This window comes from Hylobates moloch, unplaced genomic scaffold (genome assembly GCF_009828535.3).
Source record: "Hylobates moloch isolate HMO894 unplaced genomic scaffold, HMol_V3 SCAFFOLD_33, whole genome shotgun sequence".
Classification (NCBI taxonomy): Eukaryota; Metazoa; Chordata; class Mammalia; order Primates; family Hylobatidae; genus Hylobates; species Hylobates moloch.
Window position 1 is genome coordinate 2,936,035 of NW_026652308.1, and position 20,177 is coordinate 2,956,211.

The following is a 20,177-nucleotide window of genomic DNA, read 5'->3' on the forward strand; positions in this document are numbered from 1 at the left end:
ATACATATTTACATATTTTCCTCAGGAGGGATCCAAGGCATTCCTCAGATTTTCAAAGTGAAGGCATTCTTCTAGCTCTTCATTATCTTTCTCCAACTCCTAGGCTCAAGCAATCTGCCCGCCTCGGCCTCCCAAAGTGCTAGGATTACAGGCGTGAGCCATGGTACCCAGCCTGCCTGATAGTATATCTAATAGTTATTAAAAAGGCTTTAAATTTTTTTTCAAATAGCTGGATTTTTAAATTTAAATTTTATTATTAATTGCAATTTTATTAATTATATTCAGATTCGATTTCTCCTTTTTTAATTTACTGAGAATTTATTTGGCCTAGTATGTGATCAATTTACACTACACACACACACACACACACACACACACACCATGAACAAAGAGTGAAAACAACCCAAACAATAAGGGAGCAGTTAAACTGTGGCATATCCATGTGACAGAATAGCATGTAGTCACTAGAAATACTGTTTCTGAAAACCATTGAACACATACAGGAAAATGCTCATGAACAGAAAGAAGGAAAATACAAAACTATACATACATATGAGGCTCATTTTGTTAAAAAATATTTATAGTCACTGCAAAACTATTGAAAGAAAAGGCCAAATGGTGAACAAAGATGTAACCAGTTTTCTGTAATAAGCAAGTGTTACATTTATAATCAGAAAAAGAAGTATTGCTTTTAAAATGAGTCTAGAAATATCTAGAAAGGCATCTTACCTTTTTAGAGAATAAACTCTAGGGAATAAATTTTGGTATACAGTAATTCTGATTTGTTAATGGTATAACTCTTTATTATCTTTATTTTGAATACTGGCTCAGTCGTAGTGAATTAAAAATCTACAATTGTGCTATTGTCGAATTCTCCTCATTTATTGGAGTTTTTCCTTTTTGCAATTTGTTGCTATGTTGTTTTATCACATAAAAGTCATATAATGCTATGACAATTACCATCTACATAGAGAGCTTAACACAGTGTCTGGCACATAGCACATACTCAATACATGTCAGCTGTGGTTAGTAGTGGTATTTTGAGATTAATACTGGTACTTAGGTTTTCTTTTGTTTAACTGACGTATCTTTTTGCCAATCTTTTTTTTTCTTTAAAGAACCTTATGAAAACTTGAAAGGAAATGCAGTAAAGGAAAACCATGGAAATGGAACTGGAAGTCAAAGACATGATTTTTAAGTCCTGTTTCTCTTACTTACTTGCTATGTGAACTCTGGGCCTCATTATACTACTCATATTGGTAGTGGGCCCCAGGAAAACCACCTTGCTGGACCTGGCCCTCCAGGCCTTTGCAAACTGCCTTGCTATAAGGGCTTCTTCCCTTGACCATCAGATTGTTCCCTAAATTAGAACTTAAAAGCCCTCAGTTACAAACGACATGATGCAATTTTGTTAAAATGTAGTTAATCAGAGATGTAAAAAGTACAATTAGTTTTTAGTGATATGATTTGAAAGGACTAGGGTAGGTTATATAAAGGATACAAGGCTGGGAGTGGTGGCTCACACCTGTAATACTAGCACTTTGGGAGGCCACGGCAGGTGGATCGCTTGAGCTCAGGAGTTCGAGACCAGCCTGGGCAACATAGTGAAACTCTATCTCTACAAAAATACAACAACTGGCCGGATGTGGTGGCTTACGCCTGTACTCCCAGCTACCCTGGGGGGCTGAGACAGGAGGATCCCTTGAGCCCAGGAGGTGGAGGCTGCAGTGAGCCAAGATCACATCACTGCGCTCCAGCTGGGCGACCTTGAGACCTTGTCGCAAAAAAAAAAAAGGGGGTGGGGGATATGAAAAGCTACAACTATACCTACAAAACCCTATACAGAGAGAAGCCCTTTGTCCCTCTCTCTACAGCTGCCTGACAAGCCATTCAGTCAACATGTGCCCTAGCTGTTACACAGGCTGGAACATGCTATCCCTCCACTAAGCAGAAGAGACAGTCCTAGCCTTCGCTCTCAGAGAAGAAGATAATGCCCACTTCCTCCTCTCTGCCCTCAGGGTATGTGTGCCAGGCCCTGCCTAGAGACATGAGGGCTGTAACCCTAGCCACCCCTTTACTGATGATCTGCCCCTTGCTAAAGATTATCAGAAGGCAGCCTGAAAAGTTGGCTTCTGTTTACTCATCTGATAAGTCTATGTTCTTTGCATAAGGGCTCATTGGGTTAGAAAAAAAGAATGCACTTTGAGATCCTCCATTAGGATAGAAAATTGGTCTTTACTGTATTAAAATAGTACTACACTTACCAACCAATGTTGTAGTAAGAGGATGAAGTAAAATAACAGATATGAAAGCATTTTGTAAACTCCAAAGTGATTTACAAACATAAAAGGAGTAGACAGGAAGAACAAGTTCAAGATATCTATAGTACATCATGATTGCTAAAGTTAATAACAATGTATCATATATTGCAAATTGCTAAGAGCAGATTCTCACCACAAAAGAAATGATAATAATGTGAGAGGATGCATATGTTTGTCTGATTTAGCCATTCCACAATGTATACATTTATCAAAATATCATATTGTATACCATAAATATATACAATTTTGTCAATCAAAAATACATAAATATAATAAAAATAAAAGGAGAATTGTATATAAATGATTATAAGCAACTGAACTTCAATTAAAAATCTGTTTTTCTGTACATGGAAGTCTTCTTCATGGAAGACTCCGTGTTATAGAGATGTCAATTATCCCCAACCTATCTATAGATTCAATGCAATCCTGTTTAAAATCCTAGCAGGTGTTGGCCAGGCACAGTGGCTCACGCCTGTAATCCCAGCACTCTGGGAGGCCAAGGCGGGTGGATCACGAGGTCAGGAGATCGAGACCATCCTGGCTAACACTGTGAAACCCCATCTCTACTAAAAATACAAAAAAATTAGCCAGGCGTGGTGGCGGGCACCTGTAGTCCCAGCTACTCAGGAGGTTGAGGCAGGAGAATGGCATGAACCCAGGGGGCGGAGCTTGAAGTGAGTGGAGATCGCGCCACTGCACTCCAGCCTGGGCAACAGAGTAAGACTCCGTCTCAAAAAAATAAAAATAAAAATAAAAATAAAATCCTAGGAGGTGTTTTTGTAGACATTAACAAGCTGTTTCTAAAAAGTTATGGATAAGCAAAGGAACGAAAATAAGCAAAACAGCTTCAAAAAAGAACAAAGACGACTCTCATTACCTAATTCCAAGCCTCCCTATAAAGGTACAGTAATCAAGACAGTGTGGTATTAGCAAAATGATAGACAAAGAAACCAATGACACAGAAGATAAGAGTCCAGAAATAGACTCACATGTATATGGTCAATTGATTTTCAACAAAGGTACCAAGGCATTCAATAGGGAAAAGAAAGTCTTCATCAAATGGTGCTAGAACAATTTAACATCCCTATGCAAAATGAGTGAGCCTCAAACCCACACCCTGTACCACACAAAAAAATTAACTCATAATATACTTAAGTGTAAAAGACAGAGCTATAAAACTAATAGAGAAACACATAGGAAAAAAACCTTTGGGAACTTGAGTTAGACGAATAACTCTTATTAATAGATAAGACAAAAGCACAAATCATAAAATAACACAATTGATAAACTAGACTTCAAAATTTAAAACTTCTACTCTTCGAGACTATTGAGAAAATGAAAATGAAAATGAAAAAACAAACCACAGACTGGGAGAAAATATTTGCAAAATACATTATCTGATAAAGAACTGGTATCCAGAATATATAAACAACTCTCACAACTGATTAAGAAAATTAATAACTCAATTTAAAAACTAGACAAGGCCAGGCGCAGTGGCTCACGCCTGTAATCCCAACACTTTGGGAGGCCAAGGCGGGCGGATCACAAAGGCAGGAGATCGAGACCATCCTGGCTAACACAGTGAAACCCCGTCTCTACTAAAAATACAAAAAAAAATTACCTGGGCGTGGTGACAGGCGCCTGTAGTCCCAGCTACTTGGGAAGCTGAGGCAGGAGAATTGCTTGAACCCAGGAGGCGGAGGTTGCAGTGAGCTGAGATCGCGCCACTGCACTCCAGCCTGGGCGACAGAGTGAGACTCTATCTCAAAAAAAAAAAAAAAATACAAAAATTAGCCAGGTGTGGTGGGGGCACGCCTGTAATCCTAGCTACTCAGGAGGCTCAGGCAGTAGAACTGCCTTGAACCTGGGAGGCAGAGGCTGCAGTGAGCTGAAATCACGCCACTACACTCCAGCCTAGGCGACAGAGTGAGATTCAGTCTCCAAAAAAAAAAAAAAATTAAAACCAGAATTGTCATATGATCCAGCAATCCTATTTCTGAGTATGTACCCAAAAGAACTGAAAGCAGAGCCTTGAAGAGAGATTTGCACACCCATGTTCATAGCAGCATTATTCACAATAGCCAAGAGGTGGCGGCAACCCAAGTGTCCATTAGTGGATGAATGGAACAAAATGTGGCATCCACATACAATGAAATGTTACTCAGCCTTGAAAAGGAAGGAAATCATGTCACAGACTATAACATGGGTGAACCCTGAAGACATTATACTAAGCACAAGCCAGTCACAAAAAAGACAAATAGTATATGATTTCCCTCATATGAGGCACTTAGAATAGTCAAAGTCATAGAGACAGAAAAAACAGTAGTTGCTAGAGGGTGGTGGGAAGGGAACATGGAGAATTCTTATTGAATGGGCACAGAATTTCAGTTTTGTCAGATGAAAAAATTCTGGAGATTGGTTGCACAATATGAATGTCTGTAATAGCACTGAACTATATATTTAAAAATGGTTTTAGAAGATACCAATAAACTACTTTAAAAGATGGTTAAGATGGTAAATTTTATGTTATGTTTTTTAACCACTATTTTTTTGAAACTCCGAAATACCAAGTGCTAGAGCAGATACAGGGTCGCTGGAACTCTCATGCACTGCTGGTAAGAATGTGAAACAGTAGAGCCACTTTGGAGAACAGCTTGGAGATTTCTTATAAAGCTAAAGTTAATATACACTTACTGTATGATCTAGCAATTCCACTACTAGGTACTTACATAAAAATTGTATGTGAATGTTTATAGAATATTTATTCATAATTACCAAAAGGTGGAAACAACCCAAATGCCCATCAACTAACTGATGAATGGATAAATTATCTACATCCATAGAATGGAATTCTACTCAGCAATAAAAAGAAATGAACTACTGATCAATGCAATGTAGCAGGTTAAATTATGGCCACCAAAAAAGATATCTTCAAGTCCTAACCCCCAGAACCTGTGAATATGACTTTATTTGAAAACAGAATCTTTGCAGATGTAATCAAGCAAAGGTGAGATCATATTGGATTAGGGTAGGCCCTAAATCCAATGACTAGTTCTTTATAAGAAAAAGGAGAGGAAGATTTAAATACAAAGACACAGACAAACAATGAAGAAAGTCGTGTGATGACAGAGGCAGAGAGTAAGTGATGCAGCTACAAGTTAAGGACTGCCGCCGCCCACGGAAGCTAGGAAGAGACAAGGAGGGATTCTTCCCCAGAGCGTTCATGGTGCTGCTGACACCATGATTTCCAACTTCTGGACTCAGAACATGAGAAAATAAATTTCTGTTGTTTTAAGGCACTAAGGTTGTGGTACTTTGTTACAGCAGCCCTAGGAAACTAATACACGCAGCAACTCAGATGAATCTCAAATGCAATATGCTAAGTGAGAGAAAAACTCAAAAGACTACGGACGTTTGATTCCACTAATAGGACGCTGGAAGAGTCAAAACTGCAGATGGTGGTTTCCAAAGGCTGGAGGTGGGGGATGGAGAATATTTACAAACAGACACAAGGGAATCTTTTGGGGTAATGGAACTATTCTACGTCTTCATTGTGGTGGTGATAATATGGCACTGAGCTGTATACCTAAAAAAAGTATAAATTATATTGTATGTAAATTATACCTCGAAAAAATTTACTTAAAAAAAATCTGTGCTCTGGGACTCTCCTCAGTTTTTCAAGAATTTTTCTCAGTTTGGAAGAGGGTTCCCACCAGCCTAACTGGGGAGAATGTGAAGAGCAAAATAAAAACAATAGGTTAGCTTGCTCAAGCCCACTCTTACTCTGTAGAGCATACTTTCATTTCAATAAATCTGTGTTTTCATTGCTTCAAAAATGAATAAAAATAATAGATTATAATAGATTGAATAAAATAGAAAATCATAAAACCATATACCGAGAGATAAAAAATGAATGTATAGATTGAAAGTTTAATGAAGATCAGGATAAAGTATCTCCTCGCAAAATATTTATTCATTACAAAGGGGAAAAGAGTAACTTTAGAATGGAGAAGTCTGACAGACATGCCACCTTTTTTTTTTTTTTTTTTGAGACAGGGTTTGGCTCTGTCACCCAAGCTGGAGTACTGTGGCACCATCTGAGCTCACTGACATCTCTGCTCTCCGGGCTCAAGCAATCAATCCTCCCACTTCAGCTTCCCAAGTAGCTGGGACCAGAGGCGTGCAACACCACATCTGGCCTTTTTTTTTTTCAGTAGAGACAGGGTCTCGCCATGTTGCCCAGGCTGGTCTCAAACTCCTGAGCTCAAGCGATCCGCCTGCCTCAGCCTCCCAAAATGCTGGGATTACAGGCTCGAGCCACCATGCCTGGTGGACACCACCTTAACTAATAAATGAGAACATCATCATTAACAAGACACATCAAAATCATGTCCCTAATGTGATACCATAACAGCATCACTTCTATGTTATTCCTGCCAAAGATGCATAGTCTGAATCAAATCACAAAGATACATTAGGCAGACCCCAACTGAGGGGTTATATCTACAAAAAAAACTGGCCTGTAATCTTCAAATGCGACAGGATCACAAAAGTTAAGAGTACTTGAATTAATGTCAAAAATAAAGGGCTGAAAAGCTGTTCCAGACTGAAGGAGACTGCAGACAATAACTGCATGTGATTCTGAACTGAATCCTTTTGCTATAGAGGACAGCAGGGGGACATTTGGTGAATGAGGTCTGAAGATCAGATTGTAATAATGGATCACTGTTAATTTTCTTATCTTGATGGCTGTATTTTAGTTATATAGAACAATGTCTTTGCTTGTAGGAAAAACACAGTGAAATATTAGGGGGTGATGGGGCATCAGGTCAGGAACTTATTCTCCAGTGAGAAAAAAGTTACGTCAGCAGGGCACAGTAGTTCATGCCTGTAATCCCAGCACTTTGGGAGGATGAGATGGGCGGATCACCTGAGGTCAGGAGTTTGAGACCAGCCTGGCCAACATGGTGAGACACTGTCTCTACTAAAAATACAAAAATTAGCCAGGCATGGTGACGCGCGCCTATGATCCCAGCTACTTGGGAGGCTGAGGCAGAAGAATCACTTGAACTCAGGAGCTGGAAGTTGCAGTGAGCTGAGATCGCACTATTGCACTCCAGCCTAGGCGACAGAATGAGACTCGGTCTCAAAAAAAAAAAAAAAAAAAAATTAAGTGGACTATACTTCCAAGTATTCTGTAAGTTTGTGACCGTTGCAAAGAAAAACAAAACAAAACAAAAACAGTATGAAAAGAATCCTGGGGGCTAGGCACGGTAGCTCACGCCTGTAATCCCAGCACTTTGGGAGACCAAGGTAGGTGGATTACTTGAGGTCAGGAGTTCAAGACCAACTGACCAACATGGTGAAACCTCATCTCTACTAAAAATATAAAAATTAGCTGGGCGTGGTGGTGCACACCTGTAATCCCAGCTACTCAGGAAGCTGAGGCAGGAGAATGCTTGAACCCAGGTGATGGAGGGTGCAGTGAGCTGAGATCACGCTACTGCACTCCTGCCTGGGTGACAGCATGAGACTCCATCTCACAAAAAAAAAAAAAGAATCCTGGGAAGGCCAAGGATTATCATTTTATCCCATTCCCCAATGCAACCGGAGGGGAACATCATAGTAAATTCTATATTCCTCTAAAGTTGACAATAAAGTAGCACAAAATTGGGATCTCAGACACAGCAAACTTGCACAATGCTGTATTTCCTGAAGTATGAAATCCCGCATAAGGCAGAGACCTATGTTATTTGGATACTAAATAACCCAGTGGGTTAATATATAAGGTAGTTTGATATATGAAGGTAGATCTCTAATACAGGCAGTAATATGGTAAAGAGTCCATTGTCATTATATTGAAGACAAGATTCCAGTGCAATAGGGTACAAATATGTTCACGTTGTAATTTTCTAATCACCATTATATTTGGAGTTCCTATCAGCACTCTCAAATCGAAGTCCCCAACTTAAATAATACATTTGGTTTTATTTGGCATCATCAAAAAAGTGAACCCAGTTTCTACCATAAAGAAATAAGACAGTGCTTTTAAAATGGTCAGGCATCCAAATAATCAATTAATGCTTCATCTTAAAGTTTATATCTCAACTTTAACACCGAATCTTAAATTGCATAATTAGAATGACAGGCTCCTAATGTTTCAGAGACTGGGATATCTAAGCAGGTCTAATTCAGGTCTTAACAACAGTGCCATATACCATTCTCTGAAATACCAATTCCACATTGTTTTGAACAAAGCTTTCCACTGATATGAACGATGAAAGCACCCTAGGACACTGCAGTAATCTAAATGCAATACAGACTACTTATCTGTGTCTTACACCTGCACCGACCCATGTGGTAGCCACTAGCCACATGAAACTAGTGAAATGCGGCTGGTCCAAATTAAAGTATGCTTTGAGTATAAAATACACAACAGATTTCAAAGACTTAGTACACAAAAAGGTATGTGAGATTTCTCAGTTTTTTTAATGCTGATTGCATGTTAAAATGATCATACTTTGGATATACTGGATTAAATATTTATTTTTTATTTTTATTTTTTTTTTTGAGACAGTCTCACTCTGTCACCCAGGCTGGAGTGCAGTGGTATGATCTCTGCTCACTGCACCCTCCGCCTCCTGGGTTCAAGCAATTCTCATGCCTCGGCTTCCCAAGTAGCTGGGACTACAGCTTTGTGCCACCACACCTAGCTAATTTTTGTGTTTTTAGTAGAGATGGGGTTTCACCATGTTGACCAGGCTGGTCTCGAACTCCTGACGTCAGGTGATCCACTGGCCTTGGCCTCCCAAAGTGCTAGGATTACAGGTGTGAGCCACCATGGCCAGACAAACATTTATTTGAGTAATATTAAAATTATAGATGAGAAAGCTGCATTTTGAAAAATATAGATATTAAAATTAATCCCACATGTTTCTTCTTCTTTAATGTAGCTACTAGAACATTTTAAATTACATATACTTGTGTTATAATTCTACTTGCCAGTGCCGCCTTCAGCCATTTGTGAAATAACACTATCGTATGCTGTAGAAACTATGAGAGAGAATATTAATGGACTTTCCAAAAGAAGACTGAACTGTACCTAGGCCCAGCTTATCCTTCAAGATCTCATCTTTTTAGTGATAATCTTTGTCTATTTTTTACACTCCATTCAGCTTCAAGAAAGTACATATCTGGAGGTACCTGAAACTCTGACGCACTGCTCCGCAGCTGGCTCACGTTTGGTAAGGATCCTCCATGGTACTGTGTAAGGCGCAGTTGCTGAAGCTTCTGAAATTGAACCTGGAAACAAAGTGATTTAAGAACGTTGAGAGGTAACAGCAAAGATCTAAAGAAGCATCAAAGTATGGTATTTTGTAGGGGAACGGTTCAAGAATGAAAGTCTTGGTTTCAATTTCTTCTCTACTTAAGTGATCACACCCTCAAGGTTTCCGGTGCTTTCTGGGTTTTGATTACTCTATTTTCGGAAAGAGCTTACCCATGTTCCAAATGTCCCATATACCATGATAGTAACGTCCTCTTGCAAGGTCTTTGAGTGTGTATGTTTGGACACAGTGGCATAATCTTTAACAACAGTAAAAGAATTTCTGAAAGAAAAACTAAGCTACTATCCACAACCCTAACACATTAACTGTTTTCCCTTCTTCATGCTCTTTTCCAGCCTCCATTTACATTTATGGTAAGAACTGCATAGCTGTGATGATAAGATAGGTACAACCTAGCATGCTCATCATAAGCCTTTTCTATGCTATTACAGAATAATTTTTAATGGGTATATAACAGTTCTTCTGAATTATTTCCTTAGAACACCTTCCGAAGGGTGATTACTAAATCTCTGGATATGGGCCTTTTGGTGGCTCTAAACATATACTGCCAAAATGCTTTCCCAAAGAGTTTACTAATATACATATGAGAAAAGTTTCACCAAAAAAACCCTCACTGACATAGGATGCTACCATTAATTGGGGTAAGGAAGGAGGTCAATTCAATAGGTATAAAATGGCAACCCACCATTTTAATATGCCTTTCTTCTGTAAGTTCTTCCTTACTTCATTTTTCAAAAAGCAATAAACTGGTTACAGTTCTTGTAAATCTCAAAGTGGTCTGATCTGGTCTTTAAGAGTTCTGTTTCTAAAATAATAAATTAGCTCCATGGTTACATAACCCTTGGCACTATAATTCATATAGAGAAGAAAGGGTTATAGACGAGAGCCCTGGGGCAGATTTTTACCTTTCATTACTCTCCGTCTCTAACAATAATAAAACACTACCAGATCTAAGCCCCTAGGATGGGCCAGGTGCTGTTCTCAGACACTTCGCCCACTTCATCCCTAATCCTCCCCACAACCATGCAGATGAGACTGTACTCTCCTGCTGTTACAGACCTGGAGACCCAGACTCGGAAGTTCAGTGACTTGCCACGTGGCTAGCAGGAGGCTGAGCCACGGCTGTCAGCCTCAAAGCCCATATGCCCATTTCTGCCACGCTCTTTTCCTTTGTCCCATCTTTCCCTCGATGATCATACTAATTGCAAACTCAAAAAAAAAAAAAAAAGGTGAAGTTTGGTTTACCAAAAGCATTGTTGAACCTAAGAAGCTCTCTGATAATTTCCTTTTTACATTTATTATGAAAGATTTCAAATACTGTATGTGAAATAAAGACAAGTATAATGAAATCCCATCTATCCATCTTCTAGCTTAAAAATTACCAACGTATATCCAATCATCTTTCATCTTTACCCTCTCCACTACCCGCAGTGCCTCACTGAAAGAAATCTCAGACGTCGTATCACTCCATATTTCAATATGTATCCTCAAAAGATAAAGACTTATACCTGTTTGGAAATTTTAAAGGCATATGAAATCCTTTAGTGGCTTTAACTTCCCTTATACCTGCTGTATTTGATTTCTCAAATGTACTGCACAGGGAGACAGTTATAACCTATTAATCAAAACCCAAATCTCAGAGTCAAACATGAGGAGGACGACATGGTGAGTTTTTTCCATCTAGGAGTGGAGTTATAGGAATAAAGTCTCTCAGCTTTCAATCTTAACATTCTAAAAGTACTTACCAGAAGCATCTGACTATTCTTGAAATTCTCTGGACAAAATTCTCAGCCACCTTGATTTAAAGCCTTTGGTTTCTTTTTTGAAGGATCAATTTATCCACTGATTTACTGATACAAAAACTTAACTATGTGTCAGGTAGTATGCCAGGCACTGGCTTACTAAGATAAATGTATACTAAAGTTCCTGCCTTCAGAGAGTTCTCACAAAGGCTTCAACTCTTACCCAAAAGCCTTGACACTTCAACCAAACTAAGTTATAAATCCAGATAGGGACCTGCCTTCAACTGAGCTGAAGGCCATCTCACAATCCCCCATAACTGCTCTCCCTCCCAAAGCACCTATTTCCAGAGCCTTCAAAGACTGTTAAAAAAGAACACTGTTAGCCTGGCCAACACGGTGAAACCCCGTTTCTACTAACAATTAACCTGGTGTGGTGAAGCATGCCTGCAATCCTAGCTACTTGGGAGGATGAGGCAGGAGAATTGCTTGAACCCAGGAAGCAGAGGTTGCAGTGAGCCAAGATCACGCCAGTGTACTACAGCCTGGGTAACACAGTGAGACTCTGTCTCAAAAAAAGGGCCAGGAGCAGTGTCTCATACCTGTAATCCCAGCACTTTGGGAGGCCGAGGCGGGCGGATCACGAGGTCAGGAGATCGAGACCATCCTGGCTAACACGGTGAAACCCTGTCTCTACTAAAAGTACAAAAAAATTAGCCGGGCATGGTGGTGGGCGCCTGCAGTCCCTACTACTCGGGAGGCTGAGGCAGGAGAATGGCATGAACCTGGGAGGCGGAGCTTGCAGTGAGTCGAGATCGCGCCACTGCACTCCAGCCTGGGTAACAGAGCAAGATTCTGTAAAAAAACAAAAAGCACTGGACCTGGAATCGGATGATGTGACTTTGTAACCTGCAACTCCCATGTGGTTGGGCAAACAACTCTGATGCCTCCTGCACAAGATAAAGTGAGGATTAAGTGACACAGACACAAGAGTGGTATGTCAAATGTAAAGCTCTGGACAACTTCTTAAGATATTATCATTATTGCTGATCTCAGCTACCTCTTCAAACTCTGAGTTATTTTGACATTTTCCTCTTTTGAAATTTAGACTCATTGAGCTAGAAAAAGAACTTTGAGCCGGGCGCGGTGGCTCAAGCCTGTAATCCCAGCACTTTGGGAGGCCGAGGCGGGCGGATCACAAGGTCAGGAGATCGAGACCATCCTGGCTAACACGGTGAAACCCCGTCTCTACTAAAAATACAAAAAATTAGCCGGGTGTGTTGGCGGGCGCCTGTAGTCCCAGCTACTCGGGAGGCTGAGGCAGGAGAATGGCGTGAACCCAGGAGGCGGAGCTTGCAGTGAGCCGAGATCGCGCCACTGCACTCCAGCCTGGGGCACAGAGCAAGACTCCGTCTCAAAAAAAAAAAAAAAAAAAAAGAACTTTGAGACTGTCTTCAACACCTTCATGTTTACAGATGATGAACATGTGAACCAAAGAATGATTAGCCTAAGGCCGAGGTCACAGACTGGCAGCCCATAGGCCACATTTTGCCTAGAGAGTGTTCTGTTTACCCACCAGATGTTGACCCATTCAGTGTATTAAATTTCAATTGAAAAAATCAGGACACTGCATAAAAATCTGGATTTCCAACTTCTCCTGATTGAAAGGTCAGTCGCCACTGAACCCACGTTCTTGCAAGGCATCGCTGGATGAAGCTGAGAAGAGGTCACCCCCTTAGACGGTGTTTGCCAAGTCCTCACTGTACCCTATTATTCCTTCACGATGGCCCAGGATCAGCTGCCATGATCATCTCATTCCTGGCCCCTCCATTCATTTTCCTTACCTGCCTCACTTATTGAGTTAGCCACCTTTGGCCTACAGTCACACATCTTAGTGGAATTTTCTTTAATGCCTACAGGAAATGAGATCCAGGCCTCATTAATTCCTTTTTGAGAAAATTCTCAAAATAGCCAACACGATTACAATCCAAAATCCCAGCGGGTCCTTTTAGAGACATTGACAAGATAATTCTAAAATTTATGGATGCACTAATGACCTAGAATAGTCAGAGCAATTTTTTTTTTTTTTTTTGAGACAGGGTCTCTGCTGCCCAGGCTGGAGTGCAGTGTCACAATCACAGCTCACTGCAACCTCCACCTCCCAAATACAGGCACGCACCACCACGCCCAGCTAATTTTTGTATTTTTTTTTTTTTAGAGACGGATTTCACCATGTTACCTAGGCTGGTCTAGAATTCCTGGGCTCAAGCGATCTGCCTGCCTCAGCCTCCCAAAGTGCTGGGATTACAGGCGTGAGCCACGGCACTCGGCCAGAGCAATTTTCAAAAAGAGATAAGTTACAGGACTTAAATTACCAGGTTTTAAGCCTTATTATAAAGCTATAATATACAGACAGTGTGCTATTGTCAAAAAGAGAGATATACAAATCGCTGAAACAGAAAAGAGAGTCTAAAAATAAACCAACACTTATGTGGCCAACTGATTGCAACAAAATTGCCACAGCAATTCAATGGGCAAAGAAAAGTCTTTTCAACAAATGATGCTGATACCTTACAGCAGGGAGTAAAAGCAGCTGAAGATCCTTATGGGGGAAATTAAAGTAGCTGAGTATACGGACATTCACCGTGGTAGCCAGATTCAAACCCCAGCTCTACCACTTAACCAGCTCTGCAACCATGACTCTCTAAGCCTCAGTTTACTCATCCACAAAATGAGGAAAATTCCAGATATACACACCATAGGCTCATTTTGAGGACTATGTGAGATAACAACATTAGAAAGGGATTGCAGTGCCTAGCAAAAGGAAAGTCCTCAATATTTAGCCCAAACCTAGTATTTCCATCTTCTCTCTCTCCTCCATTCTGAGACCTTGCTAATCTATGACATATCTATTGTCTTATCATTGGTTTATTTTCACATGAAAATAATGAGTCTTCACAGATATTCAAGTCCAGTCAACACTCCAGGGTGATATGCTGAGTTAGTCCTGTGGTTCCTCAACACAAGTTGCTCTTCACAGCCAAACTTCTGGAATAAGTTTCCAACCCTATCTCCATTCCCCACCCCCGTCCACTCCTCAACGTCTCACAATTAGCCTTTCACCCAGCACCCTGAGAATGCAGCATCTCTCACCGAGTTTACTGATGACCTCCTCCGATGACCTCCACATGACTAGACCAAAGGACACGTCTTTTGTGTCAGACCAAGTCAGCAGCACTAGGCTCAGCTGGTCGGCATTCCCTCCTCTTCACAAGAGTACTCTTGGCTTTCTCCTGCCCCTCTGGTTGCTCTTCAAGCCTTCTTTGCCAGCTCCTCCACCTCCCTTTCAAATGGTGTAGTTTCTTAGTTCCTTGCGCTTCTCCTAGGCCCTCTTCATGGTTCACTTTCTTTTTTTTTTTTTTTTTTTTTTGAGACGGAGTTTCGCTCTTGTTGCCCAGGCTGGAGTGCAATGGCACAATCTCGGCTCACTGCAACCTCCGCCTCCCAGGTTCAAGCAATTCTCCTGCCTCAGCCTCCTGAGTAGCTGGGATTACAGGCACCTGCCACCATGCCCGGCTAATTTTTTGTATTTTTAGTAGAGACAGGGTTTCTCCATGTTGGTCAGGCTGGTCTCAAACTCCTGACCTCAGGTGATCCACCTACCTTGGCCTCCCAAAGTGCTGGGATTACAGGCGTGAGCCACTGCGCCTGGCCTCACAGTTCACCTTCTGACAAGAGTAACAAACTCAAATGCCTACAGCTGCCAAGCAGGGACTCTTAAGTGAAGCAGTCTGGGATCACTGCAAAGAATACCTTAGAGGGTGGTAGGGACTGCGGCAAATTGAAGACCACATCCATGGCCTCTCTAATGGGGCAGCCACCATTCAGCTATAGGCAACTGGTGCCATCCAGAAATGTCGGGTGAGTGTCGTTGGGTTATCTCATTTTTCAAAAGAAACCAAAGTCCAGATTTTACTGTAAAATCCCAATATTCATTGTTAGCCCTAATTAAAATCAACCAACCAACCAACTAACCACATTTTGCGCCAAAACCAAAAACATGTTAGAGGGCAAAATACAGAACTTAAGCCACCGGCCGGGCGCGGTGGCTCATGCTTGTAATCCCAGCACTTTGGGAGGCCGAGGCGGGCGGATCACGAGGTCAGGAGATCGAGACCACGGTGAAATACCATCTCTACTAAAAACACAAAAAATTAGCCGGGCGTGGTGGCGGGCGCCTGTAGTCCCAGCTACTCGGAGAGGCTGAGGTAGGAGAATGGCGTGAACCAGGGAGGCGGAGCTTGCAGTGAGCCGAGATCGCGCCACTGCACTCCAGCCTGGGCGACAGAGCAAGACTCCGTCTCAAAAAAAAAAAAAAAAAAGGCACCAGTTTACAATATCTGTTCCATCAATTCTTCCTAGGCAGCCAAATCTACTTCTGTGGCTACATAACAAAAATTCCCCCATTTTTCTCAGTAGCTCAGCCTTCCTTCTCAAGCTGCAAAACCATCTAAACAGCTGCCTGCTGGACCATCTCTACTTATGTGCCTCACAGGCACCTCAAACTCAGCATTTTCGCACAAACCTGTTCCTGCCGGTGTCCACTTAATGAAGAACACCCTGAAATGGTTCCAGCCCTCCCTCTTTCTCACCCTCCTCACCCATTCACGAAATCTGGTCCTTTCCACCTCCTAAGTATCAATCTGCTTACCGCTCTGCCTCCCGACTGCCACCATCTTAATAAATGCCACTACCACATCTCCTACTAAAATCCTCCTCCTCCTCTCTTCTACCCACCATGCTGGAGCTAGAGGAATCTTTTAAAAAAGCAAATCTCCCACGGTTCAACCCCTTCAGTGACTTCCCATTGTCCTTAAGATCAAGTTCCAAATCCTGTCTCTACAACCTGATCCCTGTGAATGCCTCCAGCCTCATCTCACATCCCCTCCTCATCCTCTTTTACTGAATCTCTGTTCTCTGTACCTGCAACATATTCCCTCCCTCAACACACAAACCCTCGAATGCCTCCCCCACTCCCACTGAGCCTTTAGGCCACTGGAAGAGGTGAGAATTCCCTACCATACATGTCCAGAGCTCCACCTACTTCTGTTTTGGTTATATTCACCAAAATGTGTCCTTACTTATTAAATGAATGTCTTCCTCATTAAATCCTAAAATCCATTAGGACACTGTGTTTTGCTTGCTCATTACTATATACCCAGTGTCCATCCTAACCCCTGGCACACACTAAGGACTCACTCAGTAAGTAAATTTGTGGGACAAATTAGTAAGATCTTTAAAGGACAGCCCCATGTTTTCACTCTTCTCCCTCACAAACACACACCCCATTAACAACAAATTAGGCACTCAAATACTGACAAATAAATACATTAATAAATGAACAACAGAACAGCCTCTTCCCAGGCATACCTGCAACCACTTTCTTCCCTTTTTTTTTTTTTTTTTTTTCTTTTTTTGAGGCAGAGTCTCGCTCTATCGCCCAGGCTGGAGTGCAATGGCGCGATCTCGGCTCACTGCAAGCTCCGCCTCCCGGGTTCACGCCATTCTCCTGCGGCAGCCTCCCCAGCAGCTGGGACTACAGGCGCCCGCCACCATGCCCAGCTAATTTTTTTGTATTTTTAGTAGAGACGGGGTTTCACTGTGTTAGCCAGGATGGTCTCCATCTCCTGACCTCATGATCCACCCACCTCGGCCTCTCAAAGTGCTGGGATTACAGGCGTGAGCCACTGCGCCCGGCCTTTTCTTTTTTTGAGATGAAGTCTTGCTCTGTTGCCCAGGCTGGAGTGTAGTGGTGCGATCCCGGCTCACTGCAACCTCCACCTCCTGGGTTCGAGCGATTATCCTGCCTCAGCCTCCTGAGTAGCTGGAACTACAGGCACGCACCACCATGCCAGGCTAATTTTTGTACTTTTAGTAAAAACGGGGTTTCGCCATGTTGGCCAGGATGGTCTCGATCTCTTGACCTTGTGATCAGCCCGCCTCAGCCTCCCAAAGTGCTGGGATTACAGGTGTGAACCACCACACCCGACCCAACTTTCTTCCCTCTCTTTACCATTCCAGGTACCACCACTCAACTCCTCCTCCTAGTACTCCCTTCTCAAAATTTTCCCACTGCTTCCTGATAATGCTGGACTTCTAAAGCTAGAAAAATCCTCCACAGTCTAGTCTATCCTACCCACTAGGTGAATAGGATTTAACGCCAACTCTGAAGGATTGCTTTGATTATGTAGAGAAGAACTTGAATCCCAACACAGGCTCAGAGGGGAAAGAGCATCTAGATCAATCAGTAATGTCTGCCCTATCGATTAGCATGTCTGTCATGGGCTAGTAATGGAAAGTCAGTATATCTGCCATTCAGTTACCAATTATGAACTAGGTGGATACTCCTCCAACTGGGATCTTTGGATCCTTAGAGACACATTCTTCATAGACATGCTGGGAATCTAAGAGTTCTCTATGAAAAGTGTTCTAATTTTGTGATTTCTTTATGAAAATAACCCTTAAGATTTTTAAGTAAGCAAACATTAGTAGCCAAATTCAGTGTTATCATTTACAGATGTGTTTATGAACACGGTGGAGCCAAGCAGTGTTACTTTACTTGTAACTGGCCAAGAAGAAAACACGGGCAGAATTAATATGTAAATGATTCCCTGTACCAGGTGAAGGGCACAATGACACCATAATTTTGTAGTAATTAGAATAAAGTGGTGACTGAATTATCATATGGGCCACAGTTGATTAGGCTTGCTAAATTCAAGAGACCCTGAGCTATATAGCAGGGTCTCTAAAGTAAGTAAACACTGTTTTTTTTTTTACTTGAAAGTAAGTAAACAGTGAGGATCTGTGAAAAATTTTTGCCTTTAAAAGAGAGTCTGTACATTACTCATGACCTCACCTGTCAGGGATATTTTAAAGGAGATTCATGAATTGGGTGAAAGATTGGATCCACCATAGGTATACAGACATATGCAGTGCATGTATTTGTACATAAACAATGTACAGTATGTATCTAAACAACACAGGCCCCAACACTAATCCTCAGCTTTCACCCACCCATTCTTTTCAATGTGCTCTGAGCTTATCGAGTTCATCTCTGAATCTAACCAAGGTCACAGATGTAAATGCCAGTGGATGCCAGGCAGGTAATAAATGAGTGAAGCTGATAGGGTATAAGAAAACATTTTCTTGAAATCTTCAGCTTCTTTCTCTCTCTATATATATTTTTTTCTCAATGTGAACAGAAATGTAAGTACAGGAAATATTTCACTTTTTCCTTAACTTCACTGAAAGAAAACACCATCATGAGTATAAATGGCAACTGTCACCTAGCCTCCCCTTGGGGGACTGTGACAGAGAGTGGCATGGACGGTGGCAAACTAGAGTTCTCGCCCCATTTGAAAGGGAGCTCAGCTCCCTTTCATCATCACCCAGCTCCAGCAGGTCGGTAGCTGTCATGTAGGAATTCAGGATTAGTGGTACCAAGTCTCTCAATTTTTAATATCTATAAATGATAATAAATAAATAACACGGAAATCTGGATTTTGTGTGGAAGTCTTCCAATTTAAAAATTCTGGCAACAGATTCAATAATTTTTCCCAAACCCTGCGCTGGCCAAAAAATAATGTGTCTGCAACTCAGCTGGTTTGCAACTCTGCTCTCAGCTCTCCTTCAAGCTGTCTCCCCCACCTCAGTCCCCCAGAATCTGCAGATCCTCCCCCATCCTCCCGATGGTCCTCCAAGGTCAGCATTCAGGATCCTCAAGGCCAGCCCCACTCCTGCTGACCCCCCTTCTCTGCAACCCTGCGCGACACTCCGGTTGGCTCTCCATCCTCCACTGCCTCACTCAGCGGTTACCTAACCTCTCCAGGTGTCTGTCCCGGCTCGCGCCTTACTCATTTCTCCAGGTCCCTCCCCAGTCACCGGCGACGCTTGTCAGTTCTCACTAAAAATCCGGGGCAGAACAAAGTAAACTGGACCCGATAAAGCACCTCCAAGGAGTAAAAGGGGCAGAGCCTCACACTCGACACGGAATACCGTCGTGGTTCCCATACCCCGAGCCACCCCAGGGCCGGGCCCTGGAAGGACTTGTGCACAGAGCTCCCCCCACGAGCGCGTGGGACCCTGGGGTGCCCGCGGCCTTCCACGCCGGCAGAACAGCAGGGCTCGATGGTGGGGGGATGTTCGGAGCGACCAGAAGCCGCGCCGCGCCACCCGGCCGGACTCCGAGCTGTTTGCGATTTCCTCTCGGGGCTCCTCGTCCTCTTCCCCCTCAGGCCGCCCTCGCACCGCCGCCCGCCTCCACGGCTTCACCCCTGCCCATCTTCCCGCACACGGGGCCCGGCGACCCTCCCACCTCAGCCCGGGATCGCGAACGGCTAGCGGGTGTCGGCAGGCGGGGAAGCGCCGAGGCCGCGGCCGCTCCGGTCCCCCTCCCAGCCGCCGGTTCCCGGGCGCGGCCCCCGCCCGGCCCCGCCATCGCCTCGGCCCCGCAACCTCTCACCCGCCGCGCGGGTCCCGCCCGCGGCCGTGGCCGCCCCCGCCCGCGCCGGCCCGGGCCCTCACCCGCGACAGGGTGAGGTCGGTCATGAGCTGCTCGAAGGCCCGCGTCTCCTCGGCCTGTCTCTGCGTGTGCAGCGCGATCTTCTCACTGAACTTCCGCGGGTTGGCGCTGCCCGAGCCCGGCGAGGCGGCCATGGCGCGGGCCCTGCGCGGACAGAAGCGGGAGACGGCGGCCGCGGGGCCTGCGCCTC

General features: G+C 43.1%; 1 protein-coding gene across 2 annotated transcripts in view; it reads right to left on the reverse strand.

Moving 5' to 3' along the window:
- The window catches only part of LOC116463304 (CREB-regulated transcription coactivator 3), a 115,992-nt gene extending 95,841 nt beyond the window's left edge, over positions 1-20,151 (reverse strand). For both annotated transcript variants that reach the window (XM_032146338.2, XM_032146337.2), the window contains exons 1-2: positions 19,990-20,151; positions 9,525-9,623 (exon numbers count right to left, since the gene is read on the reverse strand). In XM_032146338.2, the coding sequence (XP_032002229.1) occupies positions 9,525-9,623; positions 19,990-20,121 (231 nt within the window). In that variant the 5' untranslated portion in view covers positions 20,122-20,151. The remainder of the gene's footprint in view (positions 1-9,524; positions 9,624-19,989) is intronic.
- Between the last annotated feature and the right edge of the window lie 26 nt (positions 20,152-20,177).